Here is a 27,629-nt window from a genome sequence, read left to right as displayed (position 1 = left end):
AAGTGCTTTTCTTTCCCGAGACTGTCTCAGACCCCTGAAACAGCCTGGGCCGTGCCGGTGTCCCTATGTTTGGGGACCAAGGCGACCGGACCCCTCCTCCAGAGAAGGGGCCTCATTCCCAGCCCTCCCCCCCAAAGGCCCTCCCCAGCCTCTGCTCTGGGGGCTGAAAGCAGCCAGCTGAGCTGCTGTTTCCATGTTTCTGGGAAGTGCCCCTTGGTCATTTTTCTGAGTCCCAGAAACACTGGACTAGACCTGCATTTTCAAGAAAAGAAAATGCAAGACTTACTTTACTTTTTCTGAGCTTCACAAACATTGGGCTGTGCTGCTGGGACTCAAAATCATCCCCCTTGGTTTCAAGGCCCAAAAAATGCAATATTTAGTCTCTGTTCTCATAAGGTGAAAACTTGCATTCTTGCATCTTGTCATCAAAGCTTGCATTCTTGTCATCAAAGCTCAAAACTGTGTTAGGAGTTCTGACAACAAGTTAATGGGATTCCCAGCAATCTCATCAATGCTCTTGGTTTCATTTTTATGTAGTTTTAATCCCTCAGTGGGCAGCCTGTACAACTTATCCTGGGATTTAGAGGTTGAGCAGGGCTGGCTTTGGATTGACCTTCACCTCTGGTCCCAGCCTGTGCAAACACACCTTGTGCCAGGGTGGGTGAGCTCATCACCTCAGCTTTTCCCTCCTAAATATCCCCTACTTATTTCCCTGTAGATTAATCAGACTTGGCCCCAAACCATCCACTCCTCACCTCCACGTGGCTTCCAGGTGTCCATTCTGCTCCTCACAGGTGCCCTGGTGACACCATGTTGGTCCCTTTGCCCTTCTCCAGCCCGAGGCTGCTCCTCTGCTCGCTCTCTCCAGCCTCATCCCACAGGGATCCTCTTGTCCCTTCCCTGCTGGCTGCTGCCAAGGAAGGAGGACACAGTGAGTCCCAGGGCTGACCCCTCAGCCCTGGAGAGTCCTGGCTGTGGGCCCGAGGAGCCTCGGATTTCCTAGGGGAATTGTCTGCTGGGCTCCCTTCAATGACCTCAGCAATTCCCTCACAAACGCCACCTCACTCCCCCTGACATCCCCTCACGTGGAGAGTTTTGTTAACAGTTGGTTAGCTGAGAAAGGCCATATCGACATAATGCCGCTGGTTAAGCTTGAAAGGGAAGCCAGCAGTCAGTGACCAATGACAGGCAAGGACATGATGCCCTTGCCGCAACATGAGGATAGGGAAGAGAGATTCTTGCTGAAAATATGCAGAAGGTATCAAAAGAATATCCAAAAAAATGCAGAAGTAGGCGTAGTTGCTGATATGTAACTAACCAATCCTGAGCTCAGCTTTTGCAATATGTATGAAGCTTATGATGAACTGTATTTAACCCGCTGTATTGATCAATAAATTGGACCTGCGATGAACCAATTGGTGTCCGGGTCTCCTTCCATCGACAAAAGGGGGGAACGCACCACGGTCGAGGAAGTTGGGTTTGGGTTCTTGCAGCCGGGACAGTGCCGGAATTTGAAGCACCCTCGAGGTTCAATGGTGACTCGTGCCAATACATACTGCAGGAGCCTGGAGAGCTGCAACAGCGCGCGCTGACGAATAGGTATGGATAGGCAAGCAGCATACGATCTTTTCGCCCTGTATTTAGAACAGCGAGGAGTAAAGGGGATAGATTTAAAAAAGGAATTACCAGGGTTACTGGCTTACAGCCATGCTAAAGGGATTTTCGCTAACCCACATACAGTTCGTGAGCTAGCAGAGTGGACAAAGTTTGGGGATATCCTGTGGGATACAGTGTTAGACGATGATAAGTCAGCAAAGAAATTAGGCAAGCTATGGCGGATGGTGTATAACATGTTGCTTCAGCATGTCTCTGAGAGAAAGGCAGCAGAAAGGGTGACAGAAGCTCATAAGAGGAATATAGGGTATGGTCGTGAGGATGATCCCCTGGCACCTTCTGTAACTAAGATACTTATGCCTAAGAGTCCCCAGCAAAGTGGTGTGGAGGATTTTCCTATAGACACAGTGGAACCGTCTGCACCCTTCCTGTTAGGGGGGGAGGGCGAGTTGGATGGTGGAGGTAAGAGCAAGCCAGCTTTGCCTCCACCGCCAGCTTCAGGCGGGTTGGATGGTGGGGGTGGGAGCAAGCCAGCTTCGCCTCCGCCGCCAGCTTTGCCTCCGCCACTCCCCCCGAGCAAGCCAGCTCCGGCGGGGGGGCCGCTTCCCCCGCGCGAGCCAGCTCCGGTTTCACCGCCCCCCCCGCCGGAAAGCTCGGTGTCTGTACCGAAGTGCCAGCAGCATAGCACCCTTAAAAAGTCAGACCCTATCCCAGAGATACACAGTTACCTATGGGGGGAAATGGCTAAACAGAGGAGGGAAGCTTGGGCTGCTTTGGCAAAAGAAGTAATGCAAATGGGGGATGGCAAGGCGGTGGAAGTAGCTTCTAGTCTTGCATGTCTGGTCACATACACACCACAGTATGATGCACAGGGGAACCTTACGCATAATATAGCGGAATATACTCCCTTAGATTGGAAGTTGTTAGCCCAGTTACATTCTACGGTTAGTCAGTTTGGAGTAAAAAGTGAACCTGTTAGGCAAATGCTAGATTACCTTTTTAATACTCAGGTTTTATGCCCAAATGATTTAAGAGGAATAGTGCGTTTGATATTCACTCAGCACCAGCAGTTATTGTTTAATGCACATTGGCAAGCTATGGTTAATGAGTCGGTTGCTGTACAACGAGCTCAGGGAGATCCATTACATGGAGTAACAGTAGAGGAGCTTATGGGCTTAGGGGCATATTTGCGTACAGAGGCACAGATGATATCGGGAGCAGATAAGCTTAGAGAGTCTATGCGATTAGTGCGTGCTGCAATAGACATGGTTAAAGAGCCAGGAGGGTTACCGGCTTAAATGGGTATTAAACAGGGTAGAGAAGAATCATTTTTTGGAAGTTTTATCGATAGGGCAGCTGCTGCCATAGATCGGGCTGGTGTTGCGGACTACATGAAAGGGGCACTATTAAAGCAGTGTGAATTACAAAATAGCAATCCAGCAACATAAAGAGTGTTAGCTACTTTAGGGGCAAATTGGACCATTGAGGAGGCATTAGAGCGAATGGCATTAATGCCAACAGCTTCACAGTGCTGACCTCTGGGTGGAGGCGCCTGTCAGGCTGAATGGCTGAGTTTGTGTTCTCCTCACTGGGGCATCAGAAATTGCCCCAGTCCCTTTCCCAGGCTGTGCTCAGACTGTGGCAGCACAGGCAGATGCAGCTCTCAGCACTCCCTGCTCCAAACACAACTCTGGCCTCCATTGCAATCTGTCTCTGCTGGGAGGTTTTCTCCTAGAGAAATCAAAGAATTGCTCATGGCAATTGGGAGAATGAATTTCCACAAAGGAAGTAAGGAATAAAATCCTGCTCTAGGAGCCCCTGGGATCTGCAGAGCTGCTTAGGGAAGGGGACATTCACTCCCTGCAGTGCCCCCAGCCCACCTGCAGCACCAGCACAGGCTGCCAGCTGGGCTCTGCCAGCCCCTCTCTGTCACCCTCCCTGTGCTGCTCCCTCTCAGTGCCCTGGGCAATCCAGCCCTGAGCCTGAGCAGCCCAAAGCTCTGGCTGGCAGCCCAGGGACAAAGGGACACTGCCAGGGATGAGGCACATTCCCAGCCAACGCTCCCAACAGAGCACAGAGGCCCCCCTGGAGCTCCTGGGTGGGGCTGGCAGGAGGGTACAGCCCCAGTGGGGTGGCAGTGGCAGTGACAGCAGCAAAGTGCCACGGTCTGGTGGCACAGCAGAGACACCAAGGGCAGCAGTGCCCAGGGAGGGGCACAATTAATGCTGCTCCCTGTGCTGCCCCATCCCAGCAGGAAAGCTCCAGGGGGGATGGAAACTCCTCCCCTTCCCCCAGCCCCAGGTAAGCACTGCTCAGTTTCACACACCCAGCTCTCACCTCCAGCTGCTCTGGGGCTGCTGCCACATTCCTGTCAAGGTACCAAAGCCACTTGGGACAGGGCTCCCTCTGTGTCTCAGGGGATGGCAGGGACCAGGGTGCTCCAGCAAGGACAGCCTGAAACCAGAGCAGATGTGTCAGGGTCAGCAACGGGCTGGGGACAGGAGCTCTAAACCCAGATTGCTGAAAACAGCCCCCAAAATGTTCCATGATCACACCTTTAAAATGGCTCCAAAGGGCAGCAGCTCCACTGCCAGACCAGCACCTGCACCATTCCCTGTGCCAGCCCTGGCTCACTGAAAAACAAAACAAATCAACCATCACACAGGCCTTGTTTGCAGAATTCCTGCTCCAAACCCTCACCTTTCCTGCCCAGCACTGAGGGAAATCTGACACAGCATTATAAATAATCTTTGCTGAGAGCAGCCATCACCCCAGTCCCCCAGCCTTGGCAAGATTTGCAGTGAATGAACCTAAGTTCTAATCCTGAACCTAAATTCCTGTCAGTTTTTGTTAGAAAGATACTGGACAGTAAATCATGCAACAGAATTGAAAAACTGCACAAGGAATAACAAGGCCCAGAGCAAACCCAACCACCCCCATCACTGCTCCACCCCAGTTTTGGGAGAAATGCTGACATCATTTCTAAATACTCCCCTTCCCTCCCACTCAGTCTCCAGCCCAAAGCCCACTCCTCACAGACACAAACTGAGCAAGCCTGAGGCATTGTTCCCAGCAGCAGATGCAATTCCTGAACTCCCTTTTCCCTGGATTGCTCTTCTAAGCACTTGCAGGAAACTCACCTCAGCCCAGAGACTGTTGTGCTTTCCCAGAGGGAAACAGAGCCTGATGGACCCCAGCTCTGGCACCACATTCCCCTTGTCCCTGCTGACCTGGGAGGCCACAGGTGAGCCCAGTCCCTCAGAGCCCATCCCTGGGCACCAGGAGAGCTGGAGCTGTTCCCAGATCCCAGGGCCCTGCAGGGCTGTGCTGACAGAGCACAGGCTGAGCTCTGTGCCCACACCATCCCTCATTCTCCTCCCAGTGCTCCCAAACCATCCCAGCCCTGCCCCTGTGCCAGGCCCTGCCCCAGCCCCAGCAGAGGCTGTCACCCAGCCCTGCAGCAGCTGCCCCCCCTAGCAGGGCTGGGAATGCACCGAGAGCTCCTGACCCCAGAGCAGCCCTGGGGGCACAGGCAGTGCCCAAACTGCCCCTCAGGGCACAGCAGCCCTGGGGGCACATGCAGTGCCAAGCTGCCCCTCAGGGCACAGCAGCCCTGGGGGCACAGGCAGTGCCCAAGCTGCCCCTCAGGGCACAGCCAACACCACAGCTCCATCATCCCCAGGGAACTCTGGCATTTGTCCCTTCACCTCTGCCCTTGTCCAGCAAACACAGCTGGGGCTGGGCTGTCAGGAATGGCATTCCCATGGCAGTTAGTCCCAGCAGAGAGGAAAAGAGGAGCCCTGTGTCCCTCTGACTTACCCCACAGCGTGGGCAGGACCAGAGCCCTCCAGCAGAGCCCTGGTGCTGAAGCCTCTTGCCTTTGGCTGCCCAAACACCAAAGCTTTTGGCAAAGATGGGAGGAGTTTGATGATTTTTCCTGCCCTGAAAGAGACGAGAAAAAGAAAATTAAGTCCACTGTGGAAGTCAAAGGATCCCAGCTCTCATACTTCTGCTCTGATTGCTCCCTATGGGGTTTTACCCATGACAGGTGACACCAATTCAAACACAAACAGCATTTTTATTCCTGACTATTTCAGACAATAAAAGGATGCTCATTTTTCATATTGCATTCTCTGCCTAATTTGAACAGAACCATTTTTATCCCAGACCCACGTGTCAGCCATTCCATCCTTTACCACTGGACTTGCCACAAAGGAAGGGACACCTGAGATGCTGCACCACAAGAAATCCCAAAGAGAATCCCCTTCAAAACCTCACAGAGAAAGGATTTTAGCTTTTGGGACACAAGAAAGCCTTTGACCATTTGCATCCATGTGCAAAGCCCACACTGAGCACTTGGTTTTAAAGATGTTGCACTTGAAGTTACAGACATGGAATTGCTTTGGGATTTGGCATTTCCTGCACCCACACAAACACATTAAAGGAATGAAGTGCAGAGCCCTGAAGTTTGGTTATTCCAATGCTGTTTTGGTAGTGCCACTTGACACACCAAAATCCACAGCAACACTTCAAAAAATGAAAAGCAACTTTCACCCCCACATCTCCCTTCCTTTAGATTTTGCAGTTTTGGGGTCCTCTTAAGAACAGGTTAAAGGAAAGAAGAAGAAAAGCCCAGGACCTGCTACCAGCCAGTGCACCAAGCACCTGTTTTCCACAGATTCTCCTCACAGCTGATGGCTTTTCTAAGAAAGCTTCAGTTCCCCCTTACCACAATCACCTGGCAGCACTCACCATCAGCCCCAAAGGCCAGTGCCCATCTCTGAGCTGTCCCAGGGAGCTCAGTCCCTCTCTGTGGGACAAACCTGCTCTGGGCCCCAGAGCTGACTCCAATCCCTGCTGGCTGAACTGTCCAGCTGTAGGATCCAGCTGGATGCTGCAGGGCAGAGTGTGTGACCCTGTGTGAAAGCCAGGCTCCAAAGGCAGCCCCTGGTGCCCCAGCACTGCTGCTGGAAGCGCTGGCAGCCCCTGGCACAGATGGGATAAAGCCTTCCCACAGCTCTGTGCCCTGGCACCGAGGGTGGCACAGCAGAGAGGCTGCTGGAAGTGAAACCAACGCTGCATTTCCATGGGCACTGATGGCACTGAGAGCCCCAGCCCAGAGCTGCTTCTCCCTGCCCAGCACAGCAGCTCCAAGTGCTGCTGCAGGCCCAGGCTCTGAGGGAGCCCTGCAGCTGTGACAGCAATGCAGCAACAACAATTCCCAGGCACAGAGAGATCCCCAGCTGCTCCAACAACTGAACCTCTGTGACTCAGCTCAGGCTGTCCCTGCTCCAGGCAGGAGGAGCCACACAGCCCCGAGACTGGGCTCACACCCTGCCCTGCAGCAGGAAACAAGGGGTTCATGGACCTTTGGGGACATGTCTGTCCCCAGAGGGGTTTGACAAAACATCCAGCAGTGTGGATCTGTAATAAAGACAGCTTGTACCTATCCTTGCAACAGACTCGCCTATGTTATTTCCTCAAAGTCTCTGTTTTAATGTATTTTGCTATTCCAAGTGTTTAAACAAGACTGACCATGAGCTCTGCACCCTTGCCATGCTCCCAGCCCTAAGGAAGAGCTGGATATCCTCACACCCATCCAATCTGAGGGAGCTGCTGCAGCATTTAAAACATTTAAAAGCCACCCCTGCCCCGAGGGTGCCAGCCCAGCACTGGATATGGGACACCAGGAGAGCAGCAGACAACACCCACTGCAGCCTCTGTACTCTCAGCACTCCAGCTGCACTGCCCTCACTGCTCAGCCACTCCCAGCTCTGTTTCCAGGACTCCCAGCAGGAACCTGAGGGCCCTTTCCAGATGCAATACCCAAAGAACCACTGCTCTCCTCTCTGCCCACCCTCCTGCCCCAGCTTTCACCCCTTTGATTGCCACCACCCCACCCAGGACACAGGAGGAGGCTCTCAGGTGCCAGCTGAGACCCAGATCGTTCCAGTGCCTCAGGAAATAAATACAAATAAACTCATCCCTTCTAGGGTAACAAAATGTCTCGGTGCCCAGCTCCTGTTTTGTAACGCAAAACACATGGAGCAGGGGAAAATGGCAAGTCCCAAAACCAACAAAACCTGGTTTGCCATCGGTTTCCATCAGGACTGTTCAGGGCTCCCACTGCCCCTCAGCTGCAGCCACAGGAGCAGCTTCTCTCTGGGACCCAGGGGGGGCACAGGGACCCCCATCCCGCTGCTTCCCGGGACACAGAGCCCAGCCCAGCCCAGAATGAAACATAACAAATGCAGTTATTGCCTCTGCCATTCGTGTATTAGCTCTGGCACAGTGTTATTGACCACAGAACTCCTGAGAGAGTACAATCTGTAACTACTGCTCCTGTTAAAGTATCATCTGTCAGTTCGTGTATGCACTGCAGAGCTTTTGTAAACAGCAGTGTAAGAGATACTATTTTAGACTGTAGCATAATAGAGACTGTGAAATGTTAAAATGCTTTTACATGTAAGGAACTCAGAAAATGGTGTAAGGTAATTAGGTGATTTCCCACATCTGGGGACAATCTTATCTGAAACACAAGATAACAGAAACAGAAACCAGAGCACCGAGAAAAAAAATATTATTGATCCTCGTTATCAAATAACGAGGGAGTGAAAATAAAACAGGATGGCACCACAGGAAGAAATAAAGTATATTGGTTTAATCCACAAGATGGCACGAAGGTTAAAACCAAGCAAAAGAACATCTAAACTCCAAGGACTGTTTGAACATGTATAAACTCTAATGAATATGCACACACCACTGCAATGGAACAGAACCTAGAGAACACGGTTTAAGGTGACCGGGTGCTCCTGGCAAACAGCCAAGCACCCCAGCGCTGCCTTTTATCCCTTAACAAACGTGTACAAATTCTAAAGAGTGAACTTTGTTTCTCACACAACAAAGCGCTGCCCCCGCAGCCGGGACGAGCCCCAGCTTTATTCCACGGAACGCGATCCCAGAGAGCCGCAAGGCCCGGGACAGCCCCGTCCCACCCATAGCGGGACCCCCGCAGCAGCAGCGCCCGAAGCAGCCCCGTCCCGCTGTGGGTGCCCGGCCCCGCTCCCTCCGCTCCGGCCGCTCACCTGAGGGCACCGCCCGCCGCCTCCCGGCGCCGCTGCCGAGCCGAGGGCATTGGCCCCGCTCCTGGCTCTGAGGCCGCGTTCTGCGCTGCAGGGCGCGCTCCGGGGAACGCGGGCCCGGGCAGGGACAGGGTGACCCTGGCTGAGGCGGCTGTGCCAGCGCTCTGTCCCCTCACGGGGCTCAGGCCGGGGAGCGGGGCCCCGCCACCGGCCGCCATTGCACCGCGGAGCAGAGTCAGGGACGGCCGAAGAGCCGAGTGGGGCCGAGTGGAGCCGACAACAGCCGAGTGCGGCCGAGAACAGCAGAGCGTACCCGAAGGGCCGACTCTGGCCGCGATTTGCCGAATCGATCCGAGTTTAGCTGAGGTGAACTGAACGGAACGGGACGGAACCGCGTTCAGCCGAACGGAGCTAGATAAGCGGAACCGAACTAGGTAAGCCGAACCAAGGCGAGATCAGCGGAACCATCCTGAACATTACGGGGTCGGTCGAACCGAACCGAGCTGAGCTCCGAATGCAGCGAGCGGCTCCGAGTTCAGCCGAACCGAGCCGAGCTCGGCCGAACCCGGCCTGCTGCTCTCGTGCCCATTAATTAGCGCGAGTGCAGCCACAGCCTAATGAGCACTGAACGTGTCACAGACACACCAGCCACCCTCCTGACACTGATGCTCCCAGGGATTTTCCTTTTTCCAGGGTCCAGAACTCACCCAAAGGAGTGAGAAAATGCTGTCGGCATAAGGAGCTGCACAGTTCTTGGCAAGGTCCTCGCTGGACAAGTGACACAAAGGGCACAGGGAGCATTTAAAGCAAACCAAGTGACAAAAAGCCACCTTTAGGTCTGAGAGAGGCTGAATTCCTGTAAGGAAATCCACTGAACAATAAGCTAAGTGATGGAAATTCAGGATTTGGCTGTGGTATGAAATGTTATCATCTTATCCCAAATAGTCACAGAACAAGATAAAGAGAGGCATTTTAAATCCTAAGCTTATGAAGTCTAAGTGCAAATGAGATCAAATGCACAAATTCAGGTAAGATATGGACTGTAATCACTGTTTCTGTGGTTAATGGTTCATGTTCGAACCTGAGTGACCTCCCTCTCCTCTGTCACCTGGGTGTCCTTGCTGTGTTTCCTTGAGTGTCCCAGAATACTTTGGAAGAGATTCTTCCCCTGCTCCTGCCTGCTTTTGGCAGAAATGTTTCATTTAGACAGCACAGCACTCACAAAGAACCAGCCCCGCAGGAGTCACAGCACCATTGCCCTCACCCTGAAATCCTGGCCAACAGCACCAGCTCTGTGCCCTATTCCCACACTTCTGTCTGCCCAAAGTTTTCAGTCCCAATTCAGCAAGACAAGAGAATTGAAAAGTATTCAAGTCTTGAACATCAGATGGTGACAAAAACGGCCTATTTAATTCCTACCTCTTAACCATGAGTTATTGTTATTTCTGCCCTTTGTGCTCCCTTGTCCCTACCCATTCTCCTGGGCAGGATTATAAACTTTACTTTGAAATAACACACTTGCTGCAACCTGAGGAGCTTCAATATCAGCACCTTGACCTTCACTTTCTGAATTCTCATCCCAGTAACAGGATTTTGGGCAGTGTAAAGTTTTACAATTTGATTTACTCCATACAATTTCGAGGCCACATATTCTGCACATCCCTTTCCTCCCTCACAAGCATTTGTTACCTGCATGAGACAAAGGCAGTGAGGTAAGGCACAGACACCAGGTAAAGACAACCAGGTAGTGCAGGAGGACAAGGAGCTGTGCACAGCTTTATTTTATTTACATCTCTGTAACTGGAGCTCTAAGATGGAGCACAGCTCAGCCAGGAAGGACCTGGCAGGGGCTGCAGTGCCCTGCGTGGGGCTGGGCTGGAGCCAAACTGCATCCCTGGGGCGGCCGTGGGCCCAGCCCTCCCTGGCTGTGACACGCGGCCTCTCACTGAGCACCTCCATTCCCTGTCAAACAGTACACTCAGGAAGGAACACAATCAGCAATTCCAACTACAGAAACCACTGAGGTGCCTTTCAGGACCCCACAGTGTTCAGTCAGTTCTTACTTTGCAGTGCACGAGGTATTTCAGCAATAAATTCCCTGTCATTGCTAAGAGCTCAGCAGCTCCTCAGTGGGAGGGTTTCCAGTTATGTTTTTCTAACAGCAGCTCAAAGCTTAAGCAGTTTCAGCATCCACCAGCCTGAAGCCCGTGGATTTCAGGCATCTTGCATGGATGTTTTATAACTTAAATGGAAATCCTACCTGCAGTCTTAAATACATAAATATCTTCTGCCACTTGGCTCTACTGAAAAGCTTTCTGCTGATATAACACAACATTTCTTTAACAGAGGGATAACCACATTCCTAGTTTGCACATTTTCTATCAGCACATTGGTTATTGCAGCAATTTTCTATGCCAGCCTCTTGGTGCCAGGTCACACGTCAGCAGGATTTAAAGCCTTGGGCTTTTCAGGGGAGTTTTTGCCCAAGTTCCAAGTCAGAGCCAGCATCTGCAGTTTGGGCAATGTGCATCTCCGTGGGCGCTTGCAGCCCGCACCCCAGCGCTGCAGGGGTTAATGGTGAGGGGACACTTCTCCCACGGGGCACTGTCACTGCTCAGTCCCAGCCCAGAAGGCAGCAGGACTGTCCTTCAGCAGCCCAGGCGTTCCAGGGACATTCCCAGTGCTCTCCAGGGCCGTCCCCTCACACCGTGGTCTCTGTTTTCTGAACGCTCCGACTGCGCAGGTGCTGCTGGATCAGCCTCTTCTCTCGTGTGTACCTGAGAGGGAGAAGGCATTGAAACAACCTCTGCAAACCTTCAGCACAAATTCCAACCAGCTGCTCACATGTGGGTCCATTCCCAACCTTTGTGGCCCTGTCCCACTTTCCCAATGCAGGCAAGTCTGGTATTTTCTAAATGTTTCCTGACACTTGGATTCAAGGTGATTATCAGCCCATCGTGCAGTAACAGATCTGTGGCTGCTGCAGCCTCTTGGTGCTCCTGGACTCAGGAGAGGCTTACAAATATGGCACTCCTCTGGCTTGTACCTGTGGGACAATCTCCCTTTTTGCCAGGGGCATTTCCATCACTCACCTCAAGTTTTAAGGCGACATCAGGCAGTGATGTGGCTGAAATGCTACAGAACCAAAATGGTACTACGTGTGGTACTGCATTTACCCTTTCCAAGGGAACAGCAGCAAGTACCGACCGAGACAGTTGAAAGCCCAGAAAGCAAACAGCAAACAAAATAAAGAGAAGTTACCTGGAGGTCCAAATTTTCTGAAGACCCTACTCTGTGTGTAGTCAATGTTAATTATGGAATCTTTAAGAGCAGCAGGATAGGGAAAGGATTACAAACCCTCCCAATCCCTCCAGCCTTCCCGTCACAGTGTTCCACCTGTACTCTGCTACATTCATATCTTCTCCTCATGAGCCAATTGTACAGATTGCCCTGGACTCTGTGACACCTCATTCTGTGTCTGTTTACCTTGCAGTTGTCTGTTGAATCTCCTGCTTCTCCTCTTCATTTATTCTGTGCAGAATGGATTCCAAGAAGGGAAGATGGAATGAAATGTACTGAGCCACCTACCAAGGAGAAGACAAGAAAGGCACTGCTGACTGTGGTCACCGAGGAAAACTCCACGAGCTATGAGAAGTGAGGATATACATACATCACTGCTGATCTCTTCCACGTCCCTATCCATGAGAAAGAACTTGGCAACCTTCTCAGAGGGCCCCTGCAGCAGCCTGTGCAGCAAGGGAACATCTCTACTCCTCAGCTGCTTCTTTTCTGGAATGTATAAGCAGTGTCACAAAACACAGAACCAGCCACAGGGGCTCCATCTACCACCTGCAGTCACGAGCCTTTTTACCTGACGAGGATCCCATACTGACTTGAGTGCAATGACCAGATACCCAACAGGTCCCTGATGTTGTGCCATTTAAAATACCTTCTCCCCCAGTTCCCTCCTATTCTCTCAGGTGTTCCCTTTAATAAAGATCAAATCTCCCTTTTCCTGGAAAAGTAAACTGCTATGGAAGTAACCTTTTTCCACTGACCAGTGAGTACATTGAACTCAGCATATGCAATGCAAACTGTCAGCTGAAATACACACAATTATTCAGCTTTTTCTCTCCAGAGGAGACATCTCTGAAGGGTCCCTGAGAAGGCAAAATGCCACAGCACACACACAGTGCACAAACAAGGACAGAGGCCTGGCACAAGTCCTGTTACTCCAAGGGACACATTCCACACACACAGACAATGATCAGAGCTGAAGTGCTCAGGCACAGTGGCTGGCTTACCTCCAGATGCATGGATAACGTAAAGTGCAAATTCATGGGGGTTGTTTTCTATCTGTGAAAAAAAAAAGAAATTCCATTCAGACTCACAGACCTTCCCAGCACTTCCCTCTCAGCACATTTTCCCTGTGTGTCTCAGCTCAGAGATTTGGATCAAAGCCTGAGACAGGGATCCTGTCTGTACAAGAGCTAAAGATAGTGGATCTGCATAAGGCCGAAAGCTGTGCTGCCACGTTCACTGTCCCTGGGCCAGCCCTAACCATTGTGTTCCCATGTGCCCAAACCAGTAACACACTGCAAACCCAGATCTGTCCTGCCTGCTTTCCTTGCAGCATCCTTAACTGCTTCCTAGAGCTTATTCTCCCCTCACACGTAGATCTGCTGTTTGTGCTGCCATCAAGGTAAACCTCTGTGACCTACCCTCGTGCCTGACAGCCACATTCAGAGAACAGCACAGCTTTTGAACACCTTCTTTGCAATGTATTCCCTACAACTCTACTCCCTGCTCTGTAATTCCCTTCCTTGCTACTCCTAGAAGTTGTTTTCCTTCCAAGACACTCACAAGTCTTACTAACCACACAAAGTAATTCTGCAATAGTGAAGTCTCCAGACAAGTTAAAAGGGAAGTTCAAGACCATTAAAGTATAAATTAAACACTAAGCAGCCATGAAAAATCAAGATATTTGAGAAATATCAGCAGTAAGGGCAAAGCTACTTCTGACCACATACGACATTGTTGGTGGGAGATGGTTCCAAGGAAATTAAAAAAAAAAAAGTAGTTTCAGGCAGCATGGCACTGGCCTCGAGCAGTACTTACAGCTGTAACCTTCCCATCTTCCCACATGCCCGGCTCCCAGGGAAAGCCGGTCCCAGACCGGCGCTGGGATAATCGCTGCTGTTTCAGGCGAGCCGCAGTTCCGGGGCTGTCCGCGGGAGGGCAGCACCGCCAGGGTTAAAATTGTCCATCTGGGTTTTTTTACACTCCGCTCCATGCACTGTCCTCGCCCAGCTATTCCACATCTTTCCCGCAGTGCTGGGGGGAGTGCACATGGGAATGAACGCTTCCAGAACACGGCCACGCTTCCTCCTGCCAGCAGACTTACCTTAAACTTCCGAAGCAACTGCTCTATCACTTGTCTGGTTCTCATCTGGCTGTTGATTCTTATTTTGGTTTCTGACCCAAAAGCCGGAGTGAAAACGGACGTCTGGGAACAAAAGCAGCCACACCACGGCCTGAGCCTGAGGCACACCTCACTGGGCAGGGCTCCCTGTCCCTCAGGTGACAAAGCCAAGCCTAAAATTTCCTACCTCGTGGTTGTAGAAGTGGCCATTGATAGAGAACCTGTGAGTTTCTACTTCTGTCCTGGCGATGGTGGGGAGCTTGGTCCTCCTGCGCACGGCCGTGGCATCGCTGTTGGTGCGGGGCAGGGTGGCACAGTCGAGCTCCTGCTCCCTCCTGGACCTGAGAGTGTGACTTTCATAGCATGGATAACCTGGACAGAAGAGAACCACGCGTCCTGTGCAGCTGCCAGCACCCCAGAGGAGGGAGGCTCTCAGTGAGGGGCTTCATTTACTGTTTACTATTTATTATTTTTGGGGGGGTGGAGCAGGAAAGGAACAAGGCAGAGGCATACGATGAAGAACAGGCTGCTTGCAGGGGTTGCAGTTTGCTGATTTGCTCCCTTGGGAATGATTTCTTGGATGAAAGCACAGCTCATTGCCACTGGCTGTTCACCAAGTCACCTGCACAGCCCTAAGCAGCCCTAGGTGGGTGTTTCCCCAGCTTGCAGGGCATGTGACACACAGCAAAGAGATTTCCCTTAGCTGGCAGGGAAGGGCTGATGTGTGTGAGGGGCCTTTTGCACTGTCACAGAACACAGAATTTTAACCTGGTTAACCTGAGAGCACCGACACTAACTTTGCTTGAGGTCTGGCTGCTCCTCGGTAGATTTCAGTGTGTCCCCACTAATGTGATGGAGGTCATCAAACTCTCCCCAGCGAGTCATTCCCCTGAAAGACAAACACAGAGTTACCATTGACTGCTCCTCAGTAACTCAGTGACTGCAGTTTATCCTGTGCCCGGGGGTCATGTCATATATTCCTATCCCTGCTCAACATACAGACTTCAGCATGGTAATTTTAGTTTAAGTCATAACAACTTCATATTAAAATATGGTATGACCAGGGATCCCAAATGTAACACATCCAATGTAAAACCTGTTGAACATCAACCAGGACACAACCTAAACAACTTGCAGTAATTCCTGATCTGTTTTACAGCAACATCCTGGATTAATCACACTCAGACTACCAGGCAAGCACACAAAACACACATATTGTGGTTTAATAATTACAGAACAGAGTTACACAGGTTACACTTATGCTGTCCAAACCAGCTATGTATGAGAGCAGGAAGTTCCATCCAGTCTTTCAGATGTCAATATTAAATCATGCTAACTCAAACGCTAACTCAAACTTATGCCCAAACTCTTCAGCATAAGGTCTTCATCCAGTTATTGCTCTGATTGAGAATAAACCAGATTGTAGTGCAATATTAAAAACTTAATTTCATATGTATATATATATATATATATATATATATATATATATATATATATGTATTCCCAACAATACTCAGCTAGCCCCAACTTACATGCCAAACAAGATCTTGGTTGTATTGCACACATTTACCAAGTTCCTTTAAGATCAGACAGCCAAGCTGCTCTGCACACCTTAAAGCATGTCAGGGCAGCCCCACGTTTCTGGGATCATGAGTGAATGTTTACTTTAGCATACAGATTTCCACCAGCCAGAAGATTTTTAAGAATTGCCCTGCAGGCCATGTGCACCCCACACCAGCAGACCTGGTTGAGGTAAACTGAGAGCCAGATTTGCCTAAAACTCAGGTTCTTTCCTAGTTACTCCTGTCAAAATTCATCCCTGAATTTCAGCAGCCAGAGATGGGGAAGAAGACTTTACTGGAACTCTGTAGCTTCAAAGGTGGCAGAATTAAATCCCCAGTTCAGTTCCAACATGCCTCACATGCAACCTAAGACAATAAGTCATAAGAAAAATAAACTCTGCAGTACTCAATTTATCAGGGAGTCATTCAGGGTGAACATTGGCTCTGTCTCTGTATCACAAGATTCAGATTCAGCTCATCAAATTCACCAACCAAGGCTGGGGAAACAGCGTACAAAACAAGGGAAAAGTACACGGAGTACCTGTATCAGCTGAGCACAACACACTGGGATATAAAATGTCATTTTATGGAACAGCTGGTCTGTGAGTATTTTAAGGGGTTTTTAGACCAAATTTTGCACAGACAAAGCCAGTATCCATTCCCTCACTTGAACTTCACCTGAGCAGCAATGGTTGCAGACCTCACATACCTGTAAGCTGGGACAGACAATCCCTCAGCACTACCCACCAGATTCTGGCTTCATGCTCTAGTGTGTGCACCAACATGAGGCCTCTCAGGGGCTACCAGTATCAGGTGCACATGGAAACACAGGGGAATTGTTTGGCTCTTTTCCTATACATTTATATACACCAATTTCCCAGTCCTTGTATAGGAATTGTCAGTTCCCATGAAAAAGAGCAGCCTCCTTCCAGATCCTCAGGCTGAGGGCCAAACAAAGGTGCTACAAACACACACCTTCCAGCCCAGCAGAGGCTGCTCAAAGGCTCTGCTGTCCAGCAACCACCACGGCCTTGGGGAATCTCGGATATCCAGGGCAGCCAGCCACAGCCATTGAAGCCACAATACAAGCTATCTTGCATGCTAGCCTCCCTAGGGAAGTCCATCCATTACCTTTTACTGGGGAAAAAGCCCACATTCTCTGTTGACTTCAGGGTTACAAAAGAGGGTATTTGCTTCTCATCTTGAATCTTTAATCTGATAGGATGCTGCACGCCCCAGAATATCGACAGGATTCCTTCAATGAAGGGGGTGCTTCCTTCCTGCTGGAGAAAAACAGGGAAATACTCAGTGCTGCATAATAATGGAGTAAAAATAATCAACTAATAATAACCTGTCTCCCCTCAAAGTAACAGGACTAAAATGAAATCTCTGAGGCTGGCACAGCCCTGGAACAGATTACCTGGAGAATGTGTAACCTCAGTTTTGAGCAATTTCCAAAACAGCCAAAGCTGCAGGCTGACCTGATCAGTTCAGGAAACCAGTTCTGGTTTATTACATTAGATGGAACCTGTCGTGCAATAACAACACCACAGCGAGTGGAGCTGGAGTCCAGTGCTGTGACGAGAAGGGAGCACTAATTTGTGATATCCAGATTAGTGGAGTTTCTCACCCCTAAATCCTTACCTGCTTGTATGACAGTTGCAGATTCTCTTGATCTGAATAGTAAGAGTTATAATTCCTCAGAAGAGAACTGAGCTGCTCTCTAGAATGAAGATCACAATGAAAAAGAAATGTTTTTAACATCTCTGTAAAATGCAGGTGGTACATGGCAGGGTAACACCCCGTAACTGTGCTACCCTCTGCACCCTTGTATAGGTTTATTAATGATCCATACATCATTTTCTGAGAGAAAAGTTTTGCCAGGTTACTGGGTTGCTCATAAGTTGCTCCTTTAATGACCCAGAGGAAATTAATTAGTCAGCCTCACATGACATTAATAATGCTGCCCCAGCATAGCTTGTACTTTGCACCTCTGTAGCAGTCATGAGGAGGAAGCAAACAGAACAACATCCCCATGCACCAGTGCTGCACGTTGCTTTAACTAGGCTGCACTTTGTTTTCCTTACATGCTGGCTTCCATTCAGTCCTCATACTGCTGCAGATACTTTTCCTATCTCCAAACATCTACAGGGTGTCTAACATTTCTATTTCCCTCTGTCTGAAACAAAACAGCTTTGCACCATGTCTTTGCTGAGAGGAGAAAGGAAGGAGATGAGGAGAACCTCTGCCAAGAACAAGGAGCCATGGAGACAAAGCCAGCTGCAGCTCAGGCTGTGGAGGGCTGAGCAATGACAGAATTATTGAAATGCATTTAGAGGCCATGAGAATGAAACACTCTTCCCCACACCATTTAAAGATGGCTCAGACTGTAATTCAGGCAAGCAATTCCCAGCAGCAGAGGTGGTTAACCATGGGGAACAACTGCATTGAACTGTACAAATCCTTCCTTGTGGACTAAGGATTACAATGGTTTCATGTCCTGCCTCGCAGTGAGGTGTGAGGACACTGAGTTTGTTTCCAAATACTGCCTGTTATTTCCATGTTTGTGGGAGCTGTTGGAACAGCAGGCCCACAGATGGAACACACAGCACCTGCAAACTCTGCAGCACACGTTCCTTAGAGAGCTGCTGGAGCTGTTCACAACTCATGTACCATCAGAAACATTATTAAAATTCCTCCACAAATTTTAAATAAAGAAGTGCCTCAGAGAACTGACAGCTCAGCATGGGGACAGGCCCCAGGAATGTGGCTTTCCCCAGGGCCCAGGTGTGCACACACCAGAGAGGAACCAAGGACAGCCAGGGGGGCAGGTAACACGTCCAGGCTGTGCTTGGGGCACATGGCCAAGCAGAGATGAACGTGGAGAGCTTTCCCTGGCACACCTATCCCTCCCTCTCCACTTAATAAACAGGACAGTGTCCTATTGCTTCAGACAGCCTTTTCCCATGGTGAGAAGGGAAAAGATCAACTGGGCTTTTACCTAGCAGGTAACACGAAGACAGGGGCTGCAGCACTAAACTCAAGGTTCATTGCAATCCCTGCTAATTTTGTGGATGTAAATTATTTATTTTACATTATTGCAATCCCACACACAAAAAATATTTTTAACTAGTTTTATTAACTGGATTCTAAACAAGGATTCTCAACATTAACTTACTTTGTTCTTTAATCCTCATAATACTGGTGGCAAAAGTCCTTCTTTGCACTGGGTTGAGATAGCTCATTCCAGGTTCTTTGTGTCTCTGTGAGGGACCACATTCAGGCCATCCCACCAAAAGGGAATGCAAGGAGGTTTGGATGTGAATCAGAAGCAAGCCCAGCTCTCATCACAGAACTGGCTACAGACAAATGAAAGCAAGATGAAGCACGCCTTGGCCTCGTACACGGGCAAGCTCCAGATGCAGCTCAGGATTACCAGGCAAGTAGGAGATAGATCTGCAGTTCTGTCTGACAGATGTTGTGACAGACCTGCTGGTCCTGCTCCAGAGGTGCTTCAAACTCAAGTCTCTGCACTTCACAGCATTTGGCAATCATTTATTGACAGCTGTTATCTCACAGGTTTTTTCCAAGTAGGAAGTTGGGAAGGTGAGCTCCCTGAAGATGGATTAGAAATACTTAAGGACTTGGGGCACACTCTGAGGCTCACCTATTACTCTTAGTCCACGGTGAATGCAAAGGAAAATAAAATCATAGACTAACAGCAGTTAGTGGTCTGGTAAGGGTCATCTCTGAAACAGGTTCTGTTTCTCAGAGCAAGCCCTCAAGATTTCCACAGAGTTTCTTGCCTTCTCTAGAAAAACTTGCCATTACCTTCCTCAGGAGTTTGCATAAGTAGGTCTTTCAGGTTTCAGCCTTGCATTAGTGCAACCAACAGTGACAAACCACACAAGCAATTAGAAAAGCCCTGAGGGAGAGACTACCAGCAGCTCACTCTGACTTGTTTGTCCTTGTGTAGTAGAAACATAAGAGAAAAAAACCATTTTCCTTCTTTTTGCCCTATAAGGGAATTTGTACACCAGCCCAGTTCCAGGAGTGGCCTTACTGTAACACGTCTTCCTGCTGCCCTAACCTAGAGACAGATGCCATCTCTGCTGAGTTTGGTGTCTGGAAAATCAGCAGCTGTTGTGACAACAGCCAAACACAGCCATAAACAGAAACCAAAGCCAAGTAACTGGCAGAACAACTCAGCCCAAAAACATAACATGCACTGCAGATTCACCACTTTATCCAATAGTAGCAAATGCAGGATACAAAGGAGCTGCAATGTCAAGTGCCCCAGTGGTGAACCACAACAGAGCCCAGGCTGCTCTCTGGAAACACTAAACCAGGACAGCTCACCTGTGCTCTCTCCTGCCCAAGCCCTACACACAATCCCTGAATATTTATGGCAGTTTTGCTGGAGAGGCAGCAGTTCAGCCAGCCAAATCATCCCACAACCTTTGGTCAGCCTTTTGATCCAGCCATTGTGCAATTCCCAAACAGCAAGCTTGCCCCATCAGCAAGATTGCAGGATAGACCTGGAAGAGAAGCAGTGCAACAGCAGATTCAAGGCAGAGATGAGGGATGACAGCCTGGAAATTGCATTGGAAGCAAGCCTGAGTGCATATGGAATGTCAGTGGTTCTTGAAACACTTATTTCCCTTGATGCAAGGTGAAGAAAGTTTAAACCATGGCTGTCATGCAGAAAGGTCTCAACTGGGATGCACATTTCACCACAGGAACAGGCAAGTACATAGAGGAATAAAGCCCCAAAGACTCTGGTTCACCTGGTACATTTCCAAAGGCTTCTGCATGCCAAGTTTACACACATGAATTACCTCTGACACAAAAGCACTGTGTCCCAAACTAACAGCAGCATAAAGGGAACAACTCTTGAAGAGAAAGGGAGTGATGCATCTGCTGCCTTTGTGCTCTGGGCAAATCCCTGACAGCCTTCCTTGGAAAGGGAGAAACCAGCATTGCCCAGGCCACACAGGAAAGTATCAGGAGTCAGGAACAGATCTCTCCTGCAGCACAATAAATTGCATTGCAGACCCATCCCTGGCTGAATCCACAGGTAGTTTCTTTCCCATGGGAGGACTAAGAGCCATGGAAGTGAAGAAGGGGGAGAGAAGAGAGGCTCCTTCCAGCTCCTGCACTCTTGTCACTAGGCAAAAAACAATTCCCTAAGAAAGAGGATGGAGCTAAAGGCCAGGTAGCTCAGAGTTTGGGCCAGCAGTAGGAAAAACTCCTCCCAGGGAGACTGAACTGTGGAAAAGCATGCCACAAATGACAGTTAGACTGCAATTCTGAGCTTTTTCTACAAGTAGGTGAAAGAGACACTTCCTCTGACCACAGCAGGGAGCTAGCAGCCCAAAATTCTTTCTGCACAGATACACTGCCATCCAGGGCTGCCAAACCCCAGGCTGCAGACAAGCTGAGCTCAACTCTGGAACTTAGGATAAATTTCAACAGATTGCCAAGACAAGAAGGTCTTCTTCCTTAACTTGTAATTTTATTTCAGAATCCTCTAGATGGGCTGTTCTCCTTAAGGAACAAATTCCACAGACTCTAAGGCTTAATGCTCTGTTCTTTTGATTCCATGTGAAGGCCATCTCCACTCTGTAGACAGCTTAAACGAAGTGGTAGGGATTGCTGTGGCTACAGACTCAGCTGTCTACAGGATCCCCTGTCAAGGAATACATGTGGAATCACTTGAAAGAAAGCAGCAAACTCATTAAATATTCAGGGTTTTAATATTTTACCTGGTTACAAACTTCTCTTCATTGATGAAAACAGAAGGCAGATGCTGTCCCTTCATAGTCACTTTCTTCATTTACTCAGAAGAGATGAATCTAAGCAAAAGGTGAAAAAAAAGTAAATACATCCACTACTGCTACTACAAAAGATGGAATAGTAATCAGGCACAAAGCTTTAGTTGGCTGAGTGACACAGGCTGGGACAGTCAAGCTGAGGGCTCACTACACCATATTTTGACTACTTCATACTTAGCCTTAATACCCAAGTATTTCCCACTCATAGTAAAAAAAGCCATATGCCATTCCCATCAAGTGTATAACAGCACCTTAAATCCCAAGCATTAGATCTACCAGGACTTTCTCAAGCAGTTTTAGGATTTGTTCAACTCCAGGATTATGCTTGAGTTGTTAGCAGTCTGAGATACTGGCCAGGATCCATGTGTCCACTATGGACAGACCATGACCCAGGGACAGCAAAACACTGCGACTCTGACAACCACCCCATCCAGATTCCTAAAACTAGGCAAGGGAAGGAGTGGTGATGGTTAGCAGTGTCCTGCAGCACACAAAGAAAGCAAAGAGAGAACAAGACAGTAATTTCAGGGAGGTAGCAGTACAATTTACAGGTTTCCACACTGGGATTCAAGCCTGTTATGCAGGCAATGAGCCAGAGCCACGAGACTTCAACAATGCATTCCTCAATAAACTTAATTATGGAGTCTAGGCTCTTTCCTTCACCCTCAGGTACTAGAATAAAAGGAAGACTGAGGAGTTAACTGAACAAGTGGCATCACACATGGCTGGGGAAAAAAACCTCAGAGAATCCCATGAAAAGCAGTAACATCTCCAAAGACTGCACTGGAAGTTGATCATTCCACTTCCATTTCTCTTATTTGGGTAAGATGACACAGGAATTTGACTCACAGCACTCGATGTCCATTGTCCCTTATGCCAGGGGATTGACTTGAATCTGATTTCAGACTGCATTGGATAGGGCCTGGTCAAAGATGTCTGAAAAGTGGTTGATTGTCTATAGTCCCCATGACAAGCAGCCTTCCAAAAACTGATTTAGGGAACATTCAACCTTGAACAGATCATGGCTGGGCAAAGAGTAAACACCTCACCTCTGTATACTGCACTACTGAGCTGCTTTTTTAGATGCCACCTATTTTCCAAAATCATAGATAAATAGTTTCTAAAAAACAACATATGTGGACAAGTGAGACGTTTTGCATATAAAAAACCCATGACATTCACCCTACAAAATATATAGGAAGTAATTTCATAACCCCTAAAACCAGGGTGCACTACCAAAATGAGCTTTACCTGAGCAGGTGGTGTTTCTAGCAGTGCTCTGTCAGGAGCTCACTAAAAGGAGGAGCAGTCCCTTTGTCCTTTGGGTGACATCCATCAAGACAAAAACATACCTGCAAGCCAAACAAGCCCAGGGACTTCTGTGCAGACATGAGTTGTGTGTGAAGAATACACTGCTATATACCACTGCTTGGGTTTTCCCTCCAAAATGACTTCAGTAACCACTGACCACACCTTGAAATCTGATTTTATGGGATTTACTTAAGACCTCTAAGTGAAGCAGCTGCCTGTGTCAGTGTAATTTCAAGCCCTTTTTACAAGATGCAGAGGAGTTTATGTACTTTGGCACCTGAATAACTGAACGTACACCTCAGCACCTGTCAGGAAACAACATGTTAAGAGCAGTAGATGGCCAAGTCACCTCTATTAACTAGAGCAGTGACACTGGAGAGCTCCAGCACTGCTTCACTGCTTGTGGCTGCACTCTTTTCTACACTGTTTGGCCTTAAAATGATTCCTCTGAAGGAAAAAGCTGATCTCTGCATATAGAGAGAAGTGACTTTTACATACACACACACAAGAGAGATGAACACGGTGTTTTGCTATGCACTGGATGGCTCCTAGTAAATTATTTGCCTTAAATACCCCAAACAGATTTTAAATCAGCCAGGTGCCATTAAAATGCTGAAAATAAAACTAACTGGAAGAATGGGTGGTGATGGGGACAATTCTTCACCAAAGCCCTTCTTTCCCTCACAGCTGCATTATCCAGGACAGAGCCTTCTCTGCTGTGGCTGGGGGAGAAGCACAACTCCCACTTTCTCCTCAGTTATGTGACCTGCTGTGCTTATCAGCCTGGCACCAAACACTTCCACAGCACCAGCTCACTGCAGAGGTGAACCTCTTCTCCCTAGACCCTTCCCATGGGCACATTCTGGCTTATTTTTAGCCAAGACCCAAACCTGTGGGCTGCCATGGCTCAGTGCCTTCCCCAGCAGCAGTACCTGACACAACAGATGCCAGGATGTTTGCACTGGCGCTCCCTAAACACACAAAGCTGGGACATTTCCCATCACCTCCTTTCTTTCCTGCTGCTTTCCATGCCATTTCCCTGCAGTCCTTTTGAGGAAGCAAACTGAAGTGAAATGCCTTTTCCACTGCTCCCTTTGATTTGAACTAACCAAACCATGCTGATTTTCCAGCCACTCCAGCCATATCTGCCTGTGCCATTTATCCAAAGCCATCTCCTGACTTACTTGGTATCACACAGGTGTCTTTACCATTATGTTAAACTGGATTAGAAGGGCAGAATTTCCTCAGGTAGGTTAGGAAAGTGGGATCTTGGCTGGACTAAACTGCTGGCCTGAGACCTAGCCAAGTAGAAACCTAATGCTTGGAAGAAGACTGACTGAAGCCTGAAATATGTAGTGAAGGACAGAAAGGAAAGCAAAGGAAAAATCAGGAGGACATGAAAACTGGGGGAGCTGCAAACTGAGCATCTCTAGAGGAGGACTGCAACTATTGGAGGAGTCTAGGAAAAGCAAAGGGAAAACAGACCAGTGCACATTTCAAAGCTGCAAGAGCATCAGCACATCAGGGCACAAGGCAAATCTCACAAAGGTAATGAGCTGTACTTGCCTGTAAGATTCATATCTTACCTGAAATGGGTTTTTTTCCCTCTCAAAGAAAAAGTCCAAGTGTCAGTGCAGAGGCAGATAAGAGGACTTACTCCCTTTTATTCAGTACAGTGATATTTAAGTCATTTACTTAAGGGGACAGACCAGGCACAGTAGAGTGCAGGAATGACAAAGCAGAAGTTAAGAGCAAATGGCTACACAGATTTTTAGACAAGGATAAAAAAAGGCAGAAGCAGAGGAGGACAGGAAGGAGAGGGACACCCAGGATCCAGAACTGAGACAAGCAGGAGCAGCAAGGCAGCAGCTCAGTTTGTGGGAGAGCCTGGATGTGCTTTCTGGTGCATCCATATCTGAAGACAAGGCCGCAGAGTGCAGTGCACTGTGCAGAGCCTCTGCCCCTGCTAGAGAAACTGAAACCCCAAAGCTCAGCAAAGACCCCCAGGTATTTTAACCCAGCACTCCCCAAAGCTCTTCCAAACCCACAGGAAGACAGGATAGGGCAAATCTCTTCTATTTCTTTTACAGAAACCCAAGGCTCAGCTGCCTGTTAACTCAGCTATCCACTACACGCACATAAAATATTTTGTACACAGGCACAACACCATGTCCAGCTGAGTCATCTTCTAAACTCACAAGTGGCTGGTATTTAGCAAATTTTTCGATCCTGACTAGTTTCTATAAAGATGAATTTGAGATTTGTTCTGATAGATAAACTCAGTATCAGCAGAATAATTTTACTAGTCACATACACTAGTTGTGGGACTTCACATTCCCCTTTTTTGTTCTTTTTGTTTATGTTAGATATCCCTACCACCAAAGAAAAAAGTGGCAATTTAAAAAAAGTACTTATTCTGAACAACAGTATTTTCCCCACTAAAAAAAGGGGGCTTTGTTGTTTTTTTTTTTCCTCGGGCTTTCAGATTTCTTCACACCTTATTTTAATAATTAGCTGTTCAGTACAGAGCATTAAGGGCACTCCTTGAGTACAAATCACAGCATAAGCCCTCTGCTCAGGCAGGCTCGGAATGGGATTTGACAAAACCAGCAGTAAACTGGATTATGTGAATATGGCCCCTTAACTTTCCCAGGCACGCCGCAGGACGCGCACACGCTCCCTCCCCTCGGGCATTGCCAGAGCGGGGCTCGCACACATCCCCTTCAAACACTGTGCTCCCCCATTTTAGGAGAAGTTACTTTGTGCCCGCAGCCGAGCGGCACGGGCCGTTTCCAGCCGCCGAAAAGAGCGCACAAGGTCACCGGTGTCGCTCCCCGGTCACTCCCGGAGCGAATGAAGGGCAAGGCGGGCTCCTGGCCACGGGCACAGGAGGAGCGGCACTACCTGTGACCGCCCGCCCAGCCTCAGCCGGCTCTCACACAGCCTTTGGGAACTCCTGTCCTTCGGGCATTTCTCCTTCCCCCGGGCACCCCCATGCCCCAGAGGAGTGTGCCCGGAGTTCGGGTGGCTGCAAGCACACCTCGCTTCCCCCGACAGCGCAGCACAGCTGCCCCAGCCGCCCTCGGCACTCACCTGGCCGGGCGATCCGAGCAGGAGAAGCGCAGCAGGAATCTCACATGCCTTTCCCTGAGCCGCGAATGGGGCATGGCAGCATGGCCAGCGCGGACAGCCGCCTCCGCTGCTGCTGCTGCTCGGGACCCACCGGGCTGGTAATTATTGTTTTGCTTAATAAACTGGGAATGCTGGAAGCCCAGGACACTCCCCGCACCTCGGTGCACGTCGGGAATATTTACCTACCACTTTCTCCAAGCGCTGACAGGAGCCCGCCCTTAGTCACGGTTCCACCTCCAGGAGGCTCCGGTTAACGCTTTAATCACTAACTTGACCAAGGGAGGCAACCTGCTGACTCCCTGGAATCGTCTGGTGGACATGCCATGAAACATCCTGCCCCCAAAACACTTGTTAGGCTTCTTCTGTTTCCTAATCCATCGGATAAAGCAGGCTTTCCCTCACATACATACATGCCCATCCTCAGTGCTTGGGGGAATAACTGGTACGACTCATCAGATCGTGCCCCAGTGTAGATACACAGATTTAGAATGTTATGACAAATTGTGACAGCACAGCTTGATCCCTTAACCCCACACAGTTCTTTTTGCTGAACTGTATAATACCCTTATGAACATTACTGGGCAAGAGCTGCATCTGTAGGAAGGAAAGCATGGCCTCTTGCTTTAATTGCTCAGCAGTAAATTGCATAAGCAGATGCTTAAGCTAGAAAAACGAATTGAACCAAGACACACCTTCACCATTCCTACTGTTTGCCCATCTGTTTCCAGCAAATAATTCATTCACCAGATCAACCCCAAAAGCAGAAGTTATTGGGCCACAGAGCGGAGCATGAAAAACGCCAAACCTGAATTTGCCTTCACACCCATATATTGCACTGATTCATATCAAGTTCCTTTTGTTTTATATAATTTGATGTTAGGGAGAGGCAGACCAGACTCAAATACTGAAATATTTGATTCCTGATCACATCCTGTCCTGTAGCATACTTCTGTCCAGAGACGGACACACTGCCAAACACACACCACAGCAAGCCTGGTGTTTGGGATTAAAGTTTGTGTTGCAGTTTCTGGCTTTGCACCTTGAAAATGTTGACACAAGGATTTAATTGCTATTTACAACATTGAGAGACGCTGAAAACAGGAGGGAGGCAGCACGCAAGGATTTTTAACTCAGTTCACAAGAGCATAGAAGCTCTGTGCTGGGGCTTGCAGCTTTGCACCAAGCTCAGTCTCTGGAGCTGCTCTGTCTCAAGTGGGACAGTTTAGCACAAACCCACACAGCTTCCCAACTGCTGTAAAACCAGAGGTTTGGTTTTTCCTCTCCCAACTTCAGGTACTTGAGTGTGCTGCCTGACGCTCTGGGATCAGAGAGCTGGAGCAGAGAGCAATAGCAGCCTGACTCCTTCAAGTCTCTAACCCAAGATAACATCAAATACCTGTTTTTGACAAGTCTGCCACCCTGCTGGACACTCACACTGTGAAGCTGTTGGGCACCAGGAGGTACCTGGGTATTTTTATAACTGAAGACCAGACAATTGACTTACAACAGCAAAATATGATGTTAACCCTCTCCTTCCCCCAAGGATAAATCAGGCTTCATCCTGACCCAAAACTTTTCAACTTAAAAAGCAAACAAAACCTCAGGTTTCTAGGGATAGTTCTTTTCTTTTTCCTTTTTTTTTTTTTTAAGTTTATAACCAAGTTTTGAAAAC

General features: G+C 48.9%; 1 protein-coding gene across 2 annotated transcripts; it reads right to left on the bottom strand.

Moving 5' to 3' along the window:
* Window positions 1-10,230: 10,230 nt before the first annotated feature.
* Window positions 10,231-26,090, bottom strand: LOC132072755 (ras association domain-containing protein 6-like). 2 transcript variants are annotated; one of them, XM_059471262.1, is made up of 11 exons: window positions 25,919-26,090; window positions 21,446-21,535; window positions 17,325-17,403; window positions 16,812-16,963; window positions 14,916-15,007; window positions 14,306-14,490; window positions 14,101-14,202; window positions 13,001-13,052; window positions 12,367-12,485; window positions 12,183-12,280; window positions 10,231-11,473 (listed from the first exon to the last, which is right to left on the bottom strand). In XM_059471262.1, exons 2-11 carry the CDS (start codon window positions 21,514-21,516, stop codon window positions 11,398-11,400), a joined length of 1,026 nt encoding a protein of 341 aa, XP_059327245.1. In that variant the 5' UTR covers window positions 21,517-21,535; window positions 25,919-26,090; the 3' UTR covers window positions 10,231-11,397. The 2 variants fall into 2 exon arrangements, with proteins under 2 accessions (XP_059327245.1, XP_059327246.1); XM_059471263.1 differs by having other exon boundaries at window positions 16,812-16,960.
* Between the last annotated feature and the right edge of the window lie 1,539 nt (window positions 26,091-27,629).

This window comes from Ammospiza nelsoni, chromosome 4 (assembly GCF_027579445.1).
Source record: "Ammospiza nelsoni isolate bAmmNel1 chromosome 4, bAmmNel1.pri, whole genome shotgun sequence".
Taxonomy (NCBI): domain Eukaryota; kingdom Metazoa; phylum Chordata; class Aves; order Passeriformes; family Passerellidae; genus Ammospiza; species Ammospiza nelsoni.
Note: the sequence above shows the minus strand (reverse complement) of the source record. Positions and strands in the feature narration are given on the sequence as shown.